The 12,942-nt window shown below is 34.4% G+C and overlaps 1 protein-coding gene across 7 annotated transcripts in view; it reads right to left on the reverse strand.

Moving 5' to 3' along the window:
* LOC124640759 (atrial natriuretic peptide receptor 1) overlaps positions 1-12,942 on the reverse strand; it is a 265,956-nt gene that overhangs the window by 20,302 nt on the left and 232,712 nt on the right. For all 7 annotated transcript variants that reach the window (XM_047178678.1, XM_047178680.1, XM_047178677.1 and 4 more), the window contains 4 exons: positions 9,790-9,904; positions 7,328-7,475; positions 6,900-7,098; positions 5,686-5,777 (listed from right to left, as the gene is read on the reverse strand). In XM_047178678.1, coding sequence (XP_047034634.1) covers positions 5,686-5,777; positions 6,900-7,098; positions 7,328-7,475; positions 9,790-9,904 — 554 coding nt within the window. The remainder of the gene's footprint in view (positions 1-5,685; positions 5,778-6,899; positions 7,099-7,327; positions 7,476-9,789; positions 9,905-12,942) is intronic.

Raw genomic sequence — 12,942 nt, forward strand, 5'->3', positions numbered from 1 at the left:
CAGATACCTTCCCAATTTTGGAGACTCATAAAAACGAAATATAAATCTTCTTTTCATAAAACAAATACAAATAATGCAGATTGATATTATCTCTGCAGAAAATCCTGCCTTCTGATATATAAAATATCGCTGAGCCCCAAAAATATGGCGGCAAATTTTCATCTTTTCTGCATTAACGTTATCTATGTCTGTGCCATTATTTTCGCCAAACCACTAACTTAAGTCGATCGATTTAAGGTCCATTAAGTTCAGTCCTGGTTATTTTTTTGGTGATGAAGTACAGATATAGGTTCTATATTTTCTGACCCTTTTATATTAATAGGTTTTCAGGCGTATGAGCACAAATATAATATCGCACATTCGCCGACTGTATTTTTAATCTGTGATAAAGAAGTTAGCCGCTAATTTCTCAAGGATATTAAGAGGATTCATTTTTATATAAATGGTCGTTATAGTTTACCTGCACAGAAAGCAAAGTCAAAAAGTACATATAAACACGTCAGGCACACACAGACAAGCTCTCTCACACGCTGATACTCACATAAATACTTTTTAAAGCAGAAAGATTTTCATGACTGGCAGGAGTTATAATTTTATTAATATTCCATCAATATTGTTCTCATTGACAGTATTTAACGATCATTAAAATTGAATGATACATTATTTTCACAATAAAATGCAACGGACCATGGGGCATGGGTCGTACATTAATCAACACATTAACAGATGACCCATTACCAATTACCATTTAATTTATTGATATTGTTTATAATGAATAGTTTGTTATTATAATTGAAATTGACCTCAGATTCTGATAACCAAGCCTTTCTAATTAACGTAAGCAAATACTGATAACTATAGGATTGGCGTCCATTGAGCGGTCAAATAGGACATATTCCTGTAATTGTTACGCTTGACAGAAACGCCATGCAATGGCCAATTTTCACTAGTTCCTGATCGCGACTTCCCCCCACGTGGTCTTGGATTAAATGATGGATTGAATAATGAGCTTTAAATGGAATTCTGAACCAGGGTCAAAAATAGGAGATTTGCCAAACTGTATCCACTTCAGTTGCTTTTGCGTAAAGTTATATAAAGAAGATTAGAAAGATTTATTCCCCCGCTCACAAATGGTTTGCTACATAACTTTGACATTTGCTTCACACCAAGATTATTCATAATGTTACATATTACCCAAAGTTAAATTCTTGAGTTACTTTTGCCACATAGAAGTAGGTACTTTTTGTTTTACATCGCAGAAGACTCATGATTTCGCTCGTAACTTTTTGAATTAAGCAAATCTGTCTTGCTTTTCTGCTTGATTGAAATACTCAGAAAGTTTGAGGCGAATTAAAGTCATTGTTAAGTTGCTTGCTTGAATGTGATTTGCGTTTTGGTGTCGTTTGTTTTTTCAGTTTATTTGTAGAATTCGTGGTCTGATTATCGTTTTTTTATAGATGGCAATACGATCACAGAACAAATAATAAGACTTAATTGACTTTCAAACAGGGACCCTTTTTCGACACGTATATTTTTTATAAAAAAAATCAAACGCGTTTTATACAAACATAAAAACAGCACTTTACATAAACTATTCCTTGGTGACTTAGAATATGACTACATTCTCTCGGTGACTACAAATATTGAAATTATTTGCGTTACGAGCAAAATCCCAAAGTCTCTCAACAATGGTCCCTATTCTCTTATCAGCTGACCTCTGTCATTTCGTATAATGTCCCATCGGGCCACAAAAGCGAGGACATAAGTGCATCTACGTTATCGCACAGATTTGTGTAGTATTATATTTTCTGCACAATTGGTATACAGGCTCCCATTAAGATTGGGCTTTGCGATATCAAAACGCTATTAGAGGTAAATAACATGAAGTTTTTCCCAGCTTCACGCTGATCATAAATGAACTAGTTCTCTTGCTAGGAAATGATTTTAACTGTATCCTTTCCTATCTTAACTTGTTCAGCATTTTCCTATGTGTTGCGAGATTTTGACAGATCTCGAATTTACTAGTAGATTAAATTGTTTATACAGGAATGAATTTTAAGCAGTGCACAAAAAAATACTGGTGGTCCAGAATCATTAACAGAACATATCTGCATCATCAGTAAAAAAAAAATTTTCATTCTTTTGTCCGCCCTAAAATCAGCAAAATATGGATACCAACAATTCTTTCGCGCGCCGAGCAGCGCTCGCGTCAGTAAACCGGTTTCGCGTTGCCGCCCGTGCCTACTATGACGACTGCGACCGTACAATCGGTAACAAAATAAACATCTTTCGATATCAATAACTTTTCTTTTTTGTACTAAAACACGACAAAATAAAAAAATTGTATATATAAAACTTATTTAACTATAAGTTGACAAAGTTTGTGCACTGGATAAAATTCATTCCTGTATGATAGCCGCCTTAGAATTGGAAAGGTGAAATCACAGCATGAAGTGGAAAATTAACTGAAAAATGACTGAGCTTTTTGAAACCATTAGTGGATAACAAAAACCTTTAGAAATATTTTCAAGAAAATTTTGCATATTCAAAGGCTCTCTTTGAGAGGAATTTGTTTGCAGTTTGCACATCTCCCTCGTCATGCACAAGATTGTATTTGCTGGTTTGTTTGGCATATTACATTTAATATACTTCACTGAATTTGATCATGAAAATCCCAAGGACAAGATATTTGAAGAAGATATATTTAAAAACTACGTGCAGACAGAATTAGATGTGAGCATCTATCGGACAATGGTCCCTTTAGAAAATAACGGTCGAGGTTCATGTATTCAGATATTTACTTATAGTTCAATAGAATCTTTGACCTCTCACTTTCTTAGACTGAAATGCATAATCTAACAGGACCGGGAGAAGATGAGACCACACGACTATTATCGTAAGATCTCCCAGAAACATGGAGATATCATAAAATAATTGAAAATAACAAAATCTGTATAATCTTAATTACTGTAAATAATACACATTTTCCTACCAGGTGCAAATATCGAAGACTAGATAAATCATGAAAATATAACATCAGCCAAAAAACATACATAAATGGTTCAGAAATTTTATTCGTGGGATATCTCTGTTTTCATGAAGGTAATTATAATCTTAATTATCAGTCTTTGCAAGCAGATGAGTGACACACTGTGACAGACGACCTTCTAAACAAAGGACTCATCTTTCTAACTGACCTTTAGAAGGTACGTCTGATGAGGGATGGCATTTAATAGGGTCCGTACCTCGAGACAGTTATAGTGAAACCACAGAATTTGGTGTCTACATTACTTCATAATCTGGAATTTGGGAAACAAAGGAAAAAAGAAAAAAACTTTTGCCAATTTAAATGTGGCGACTGTTTTTTTTCGCCGCATTAGTTAATAAAAGTGACTTTGTATTCATTTGGAAAACTTTCAACATGTACATAGATTAATTATTATTTCAAGAGTAACGCAGATAAATACTATGGTATTGTTTACCGATAAAAAATGCTTTATCAGTTATTCAAAAAGTTCCATTCCATACCAATTATTGCTAAATTCCTCTAGCGTAAAAGATCCATGCCAATTGATAAATTATTTTCGCGTCAAAATCTTTAATATTCCATTCATATTATTGCGTTCTTGGTGAATTCACGCAATATTAATTCTGAAATTTTTAATATCGAATTTGGTTTCCTGCTAACTACATTACGGTTTCAGCTTGAGTTTATTCGAATGAAAAACTTGTATATAACAAAGCCTTACAAAGCTGTTTAAAATTAGCCTTACTATAGATTTTTGCCTTACCGAAAACGATGCCGTCAAAAGGGTCAACCCAAAAGGATCCTTATGTATATTTAAGACTTCGAAAAGATATTCTTTGAAAAGTTATTTTTAGAAGACCCTAATTTTTTTCTTTTTTTTAGCTTTGCTTTGAGCTTAGGATGAAAATTATTCTAAGTAGATAGGTACGTTTTAATAATCAACATTAAAGAAATTAAGAAAATACTAATGAGCAAAGAATTTAAAAATGTTAAGCTGTCTAAATGATTTATGATAGATCATGACGCACATACAAAGCGTCCAATACATTAATTCTAGAATTTAATTTTATATCTCACTAATCTCACTAAATGCTTCTCATGACGACCTTCAAAAACTTTGTCCTTGAAAATCAAACCTTTTACACCTCAGAAAATAAATCAGATTTACGCCTTTCCATTGTTAAATGTAATTCTCTATCTCTTATTTACTGACTCCGAGTTAGTAACGATTTCGTCTGAAAGCATTTAACCGTATCTTAGTAATTTGATTCACAGTAATTTAATCTTCTAACGAAATGCCCCTAACAATTCACCATGACTGATCAACGTCTGATTGTACAAAAATGTATAAGAGAGCAGTTTTGGAAATGTTGGTAATTTAATGGACCTAGCACGTTTTTCTATCTCTGAAATTCAGTCACATTGCAAATATTTTTTTCTCTGTATATTTTTATAAAAAAGCCTTACTTTGTGATGGAGTTGAGCCACTTTAGCAATAATGGCTAATGTCGCAAAAAATTATAGCCGGTCAATTAGTCAATATCGTATAGGTGACAATAAAATATATTTTTTTTAAACAGGCTTCAATGAAAAGCATCAACATCAAAGGTTTCATTAATACAAAATTTACCACCGTTAACTTATCGAACTTACACTACAGGAAAATTGCAGTGCAGACAAAACTGGCGAAGTTATTAGCAACCGAAGCGCATCTCGGAACTAAACTTCTGTTGACCTTTCCTGGCCTTTCCACGTTAGTTGGAACACAAGTCACATACCCTCATATGAGATAGTGACGTCACGGGTCTAGATATGAAAGAACTGTATTGCAACTTATGACCGAAACGTTATGCCCTGAACTTGACTTTGCTTTTGTATCTTTTCTTTCATTTCTGTGAATGCGGATCGTATTGTAGGCAGAATCATACTAATATTATAAATGTGAAAATTTTTGTGTACATCCAGTTTGGGTTTTTGTTCCTCAATCATGCTTAAATAGCTGATCTGATTGTATTTAATGGTATTGTTGTTGTGTAAATATTAGAATAAAATAAAGGTTTTTAATACGGGCGCAGGAAGGAGTTTGTAGAACAAGAAGGCTGCAAGGCCGCGAGTCGAAGCAAATGTAACAATAAAATACGTATATTCAAATTTTTACTCATTACAATTTCCAAGTCAAAAAGCAGGTTTTCATAAATCCCTTTGTATTTTATAGCTGCGGGACGCCCAGTACAATAATTATATCATTTAATACTCAACATTTAAGTTTCTCTCAGCAAATGAAAATGTTACCGCTTCAATGAAAACGAAACATCCTGTAAAAGATTTCCCCGGGGCTTTATTTACTGTGCAAGGGTTAAGAAATTGTTGTTCTGTGTAAAGGAAAGATAACAACTTTTTAAATGCAATGTTACTTTAAGTTTCTGCAGTTGGCAGGATGTAAATATTGGGCGCAGAAAATGGGCACTGGATTGGTTTTCAGTGACCTCAGTTTGTTTATATTACGTACCGCTTCCAAACTGCTACCAAAATACCAAACTAGGTTTGTTTCAGTAAAGCTGCCTACGCTATAACTCATGGGATATGATATCGATCACCAAAAACTACGTTAAGATTAAGATATAAACGAGAGATGATAAAATGTCTTTCTTACTGACCTGAAACTTGCTGGTATCTGGATTCATGTCAAGAAGAGAGTAGGATGCCACCCGGTCACCATTGGAGTCTATGATCACCTCGCCGGTTATTCCTGCAAGATTATCAAAAGTTACAGGTATCTGCATCCTAATAATATGTTGTATATGAGCGGGGAAATACTATTTTTTGTTTAAAAACTTTTTCACTCCATTTCGTTTTGGAGATTCGATTTCGAATCAGAGATACATTGATGGAAACGCAGAAACTGTTAATTCATATAATTCAATCTTAAGATTATCGTACAATATAACCGTACAATGTATCTATAGCACAATTGATTGCAACCAACCACTGGCTTACTCATATTACTTAAGTGTTTAGCAGGTCCATTCAGGAGTGAATCCGGCCGGCCCTAAGCTACACGAGCGGCAAACCGCATGTAAATATCTCAGTTGCCTTAGGTACTTGAAATTATATTGTAATACTTTAACCAGAATGGTTTTCAAGAGCCCAGGTCTCTGTTCCTATTCGAAACAAATACTGAAATTACTGACTACATGATCATAATCATTTCCCTTAGTAGTCTGGTTTGGCAGACGGTTTTTAGTAGTAGACTACTTCTACCAAATGAGTTCAAATAACAGACGACGAATAACATCGCGATAAAGAAAGAACCATTGAACTAATTAAATGATTACTTCACCCCGTATCTTTTCAATGTTATTCGTCCCGTAACAAATGAATATTGCTTGTCTTGCAAGTCAAGTCAAAGTTCGCAGGTAACGAGTCTAATTGCTACACAGTTAAGTTTTACTTCCTTACAAACTGCCGTTCTATTCATTGCTTAACTCTGTAGTTCAGAAGTTACTTGACAAAACTTTCCGACGAGGCATTAACGTTACGCTGCGTTTGGTTTAATGAGGTAACCTTTTCCGATACATTGACGTTATTAGGTCCTGATGGTAGTTCTTATAGTTACTTTTTAAACTTGAAAGAAATCGAGCCTAGTAGAATTTGACTTCTTATATGCTTACTAGTAATATAAACACGATAAAGAGTACATTGTCGTGGGTAAATTGAATTGGTCAGATCTAGACGTGGATTTATTTTTATCCTAATGCAAGACCCAGACCCCTCGGGTCAGTTATTATAACAAATGCTTCACAAGAATGACAAGAAGGCCAGAAAAATCTTTTGACTGTTTCTATCATACTTTTATAAAATCCTTTAATACCTTGAAATGTCCTGTTCCACATTTTGCTGATGACCGCAGCGCCGTCCAGCGGTCCCCTCGGGTTTTCGGCCTCGCTGAGCGTGTCGTTCAAGGCTAGGGCGTACAGAAGCACTGCATCATAGAACGCTGCTACAAATGTGGACACCACCTCGCCTTTGCCGAACGTGTAGTTGTACTTCGTGGCTGCTAGGTCTTTCACCTGGATGGACAATTTGCTGTATTAGTTAAGAGAAAAATAAACTAAGGTCAAAATGTTACGGAGGATTATGAGTAGGAGCAGAAGCAGACCAATTTTTTTTTAATTCATCATGTTCATTTAAATTACAAACTACAAACCTTTTACCATACAGAGAAGGAATGAGCGTCAACGTTTTTATACTTAAGACATAAATTAAATTATTATTAAAAAATACATGTTATTGACTCACCTTATCAGAAAACCGAAGATATTCTTTTTTCTCAGGAGCTGGGCTGGTGACGGTGAGCACGGCGCTGTATGCTTTCCTCGCCTTCTCGTTCCTCTCTTCAGTATCATTCTCTACTTTCCAAGGTTCCTTCGATGATGCAGACGCGAGGCTGGTTGGAAAATGATATACAAGTGAATACAATTAAACAAACGCAGATGAATAAGAATTTAATGATATTTTAGTTACCATTATTTATTTACTTTCATACATTATGATAATACATACTATATATTTCACAAGCGTACTATCTAATATACATAGAGCGTGCCCAAGAGGCTGGCATCATTGCCACGTTGGATGGCAATGCTAAACTATTGAAGAAAATATAAAACCTGCCCTTGGGTCACTTGAGTGTCAGCAAATCGCTTTACTAATGACATGGAAATATTAATTTTGCTAACACTGCGATATCCATGATTTCCAATTCCATATCTCGATAGTCTATAATTGTAAATAGTTCCCGATAGTAAGTAATAATCTATTGATAAACTCGTAGATGGATGGGAATACCGTCATCTGTTGAATTGCAAGCAAATAAGATTGATAGTGTCAGTCTAGCGGAGCGTCGCTTGCAAAAATCGCCAACATTACTATTTACTATGAATCTTTCTATAATAAGTGTAGAAAATAGCTTAACAGATATTCCATCAAAAAATAAAATAAATATGCCTGATAAATCTAAACAAATCAATTGAAGGGATATCTAAGATCTACTGTCAATTAATTTTAGAGTGGCTATGAAGATAGAACTTAACGTAAATACAACTTGCTGATCGATCTGAAACCTTTTAGTCCGTCTAGCTAAAACCTTCACCGCACTCACAACACCGAAGTTTCGTCGTAGTCGTAAACATATAAAAGTTTTTGGAAGACATAAGATGTACCTATGTAGAACGAAGTAGGTGTTATTTATTTATTATCTTTACCTTTACCTTAAATAAAGTCGTTATTGTAATTTATGATTGTACCATGTAGTTTAGTTTTGAAAGAAAGCAAGAAACCATTGAAAACGCTTAGGCCAGCAAACTGGTATACCTAATTTTAATAATATGACAAACCAAATTGACAAGATGATACGTTATTACAGTCTTTAAATATTCTACCTACAAAACGATGAAGTACATACCATATAAGAGCAAGTTTATTCCAAAATAGATTTACAACCGTGTTCCCGAGGGATGTTATATCTCTAATAGGATGGGAGAGAGAAAAGCCTCAAGGGACATGCGAAAACCGTCGACATGAATGAAAGTCGATGACGTAATCAGACTAGTCGGAGATGTCCGTAGGCGAAACGCGAACCGCTTCCGAACAGCGATTCTTTATTGAAATATGATTATATGGTATATAAAAGGCAAAAATAATTCATAGAGAGAGAAACGGATGTATGACTTACAGTTTACAGTGATGGCTTACCACAAAACTAATTTTGAAAAGTCAAAGTTTAAGTCTTTTTAATAGGTATAATTTATTTATTTGAAAGATAATTAAAATTGAGTGGCGGTTCAGTACACCATCGTTAGACTCGAAACCTTATTTTTAAGTGATTCAAAAACGAAGAAGTTTCGTCTATATATATATGTTATGCTTGTTGTCCCATTTGGCTTTTACAGGCTTATATGAAACTTCAGCTACCAGTTGCACGGTTCAAAGACCAGAGATTATTTCGGTGACTTGGCCAGACATTTCAAGTAAGACATAAGTAGCTCAAGTACGTCTTACATTTCCAATTCTGTGATGTAAATAAGTCTGAGGCGAGGACTTGTTTGTTAGTTTGTCCGCAATACCAAAGTTCGAGGCGCAAGTTGGAACACTAGATACAATCTTGATGTACTGTGTGTTTGTGTGAACAATGGGAAAAGTTGAGTGATATTTATAGTGTTTATTTGCAGACACCCTGTTTTTTTTTGTAGTGTAGGGCAAAAATATCGTCATAATTTGCTTTTTATTATTTGGTTTCTTGTTTTTCACAAGATTTAGAATTCTAGACACAGAGCCCTGATTTTTGGAACTACCATGTTTGGCGTATATAGAAAGTAAGAATATAAACGTATGTAAGAAGTAGACTACTAAAGCTACCATAGATGAACCTGTGTGAAAGGCGATATAGCTGGAAGGGATTTACTTAGATAATAAAATTGTATAATGACATTTGGTAAGTTTTTGATCAGCTGATAGGTAGGTACAACTCAAAAACTGCTTATCTATACTATATACTATTATAAAGAGGGAAACTTTGTTTTGGTTGCAATGGATAAACTCAAAAACTACTGTACCGATTTTAAATATTCTTTCACCATTAGAAAGCTATATTATTTGCGAGTAACATAAGCTATATTTTATCCCGGTGCGGGCAGTAGCTCCCACGGGACGCGGGTGAAACCGCTGGAAAACGGCTAGTTTATAATATTCTAGATACGCACTTGGAAAACAGCTCGATATTGAAGAACACGTACTCTCCAGATGACACCATGTTTAGATCGTAGGCAGCCAACATTATGTCTCGCACAGTGCTCGGGTTTGCACACACCACCACAACTGAAACAAACGTTGGCATTTGCATTTTGAACACGACTGATATGGACAAGTTTACCCCAAAGAGTATCGATAACGTACAGGTAAGTAGACCCAAGTTATTAAATATATTTAAAAAAATGTTAAGTCTCATAATCCTACTTATATTATAAATGTGAAAGTTTGTGCGAATGTATGGATGTATGTTTGTTATTCAATCACGTAAAAATCAAAAACGGCTGGACCGATTTGATTGAAATTTAGTGTGTTGATAGGTGATACCCTGGATTAACACATAGGCTACTTTTTATCAACACACCACGCGGGCGAAGCCGCTGGCGGAAGCTAGTTAGTTATATGCTGGTGTAATCAATGCGTTTAAAATATTGTAGGAAAGTGTAGGCTCAGCTGGCTACAGGTTTGTTTTAGGACAACAGGTCTCCTGAGAGATACAGTTTAAATAGTTTTTTTTTCATACTAAATCAGTTCAGACTTTCAGCTGCTACTGAAAAAACCGTAAATTACACTATCAAAAATCCAACCCGGAGACTACCGGCACAATAAAAATAGAAAAATAAAAGAACCTCACTTAATAAAGGTTTTAATTACAGATCCCTTTTTTGAAAACGATTCTGTCTCTTCCAATTGTGGACAACATGGCGTGACGGCTTAACAGAGCAATTAGCGTGACCATTAACTTGTAATAAACAACATATTGAACCGTTTGTCCGGTAGAAAACCGAAGGGCGGGACTTTTAACAATATATTTTATGAAATACATGGCCACAGCGGAATTTGTGTCACTGATTAACAACTTTAGATTTACGGAAGATATTTGTATTTTTTTTTATTTGTTTAAGTGTTTTTTATTTGTAATTATTTCATGAAAAATTAAGTGTCGCAATAAGAAAACACCTTAATAAATCTTCAGAAAATGTTTATCGTAAAGATGACCTAACATTTAAAAATAATTTTCAGTGTTCTCATAGTCAGCTGAAAACGTATAATTTATGCAGCTGGCTTACACTCATACCACATGCGATGCAATAATTTTAACGTTTCACAGTTATTACACATAAATTGAATTTTGCATTCACGGATCAACACACAATCTTTCATCTGCAACCGAAATATATTTACAACTATAAACGTTTGAAGAGATCAAAAGAAACCAAGTGTGAAATATGTGCTTTGCAAATCGTTAAATTAATCATTACGCTCGTAGAGAATCGTATGTTATTTCAGCGTCGACATATGTAATCCTCATAATAAATTGTTTTATATTAGTTTGCAATTAAACTCAACTAAGACTTAACACAAAATAGCCATTAGACAGGGCACCGTCAAATATAGAAATTCATTCCCTAATACCGGAAAATTTATTGTTCCTATTGCGCATGCTTGCGAGAGTTCGTTAAATAAGACGATAACTCAAGGTTTTAGATATGTCTTGTTGCATGAAAACTCATCTTTACATTTTTAGGGTTCCGTACCCAAAGGGTAAATCGGGGACCCTATTGTTTTCGCTCCTCTGTCCGTCCGTCCGTCCGTCTATCACCAGGCTGTATCTCATGAACCGTGATAGTTAGAGACCTGAAATTTTCACAGATGATGTATTTTGGTAGCCGCTAAAACAACAAATACTAAGACTAGAATTAAATAAATATTTTGGGGGGCTCCCATACAACAAACGTGATTTTTTTGTCCGTTTTATAAATAATGGTACGGAACCCTTCGTGCGCGAGTCCGACTCGCACTTTGCCGGTTTTATAAATAATGGTACGGAACCCTTCGTGCGCGAGTCCGACTCGCACTTTGCCGGTTTTATAAATAATGGTACGGAACCCTTCGTGCGCGAGTCCGACTCGCACTTGGCCGGTTTTTAAGTAATCACTGTAACCTTGTGCAATGAAACAGATAAAAAATTCACCCTTTACAATGGTAGGTATATCTTTTATCAAGCTATAAAAAAAGTAAAATACCATTGTATGTAGTTTCTATGATGAAATAATAAACATTATTGACGTGCTTTTGTCAATGCTTGGCTTATTGAAATATCAGGCATTTTTCATGCTGTGTATGAAATAGTTATTCTATATTGCATACCGTGTTCGATATTCTAATAATATTTAAATAGGGTCACCTACTTACTCGGTTTTGTAAAATGTTATTTATTTATATGTCGTTATGATGGGATACACATATGTTGGGTACATATGTGTAATGTGTATGCATGGAAGTTACTTAAAAATCAAATAATTTAAATATAATATAAAAGAATATAAAATAAACATAACTCACATGTTAAAATTATTGCAATTTCACTCAGATTACACGAAGATACGTTTTTATCGACTGTTTTTTTTTTTGTTTCATTCATTGATTGTTTTGCAAAACATTTTACTAGTTTTTAATTACCTCTAACAATAACAAACAGTACGTGCATCTTGTATATTACCATTACACGATAATTTGCATAAAATGTGACTTTATTCAATTACGTGCCGTGAGAGGCTCGCATTCATCTCATAAATTCCGTTAAAGGTATTATAGTATCATGTTTCGCACTGTCTTTAGCGGATTAAATGATTAACATGAATAAGATTATTTGCTAGAGCTCCGCATCATCGCAAGTCAGTTTTACATGTGATTTTTACGTAGGTTAATATCGAAAAAATAATCGTAAGAAACATGAATTGTTAGGAATAGTCCAGTATTTTTCTTATATACTCACGTTTGATGTACCTATCAAATAGCAGTTTATTGAAATTATTCTTGCTATCTAATTTATAATTTGCAAATATATGATCCAATGCCAATCTGACTGTAAAATCAAATTTTAATAATATTATGAAACATTAATTCTCATTGTAAGTATCTGATCCTGGAGTCTATGAAATTGTCAGATTACATTATTTCGCCTTCCTGTTTGTGTTAGTTGTTGACTAACTATTCTTGAGTTTTCTAACTCGTCCCCTCGAGAAATAAGTTTCTATGTTTACCTCGTGACATGTCCCCTAAGCTGATAATTCTTAATTAGGTAAAAGAACTTTCAGTAGCAA

The sequence above is a fragment of the Helicoverpa zea genome, chromosome 21, assembly GCF_022581195.2.
Source record: "Helicoverpa zea isolate HzStark_Cry1AcR chromosome 21, ilHelZeax1.1, whole genome shotgun sequence".
Classification (NCBI taxonomy): domain Eukaryota; kingdom Metazoa; phylum Arthropoda; class Insecta; order Lepidoptera; family Noctuidae; genus Helicoverpa; species Helicoverpa zea.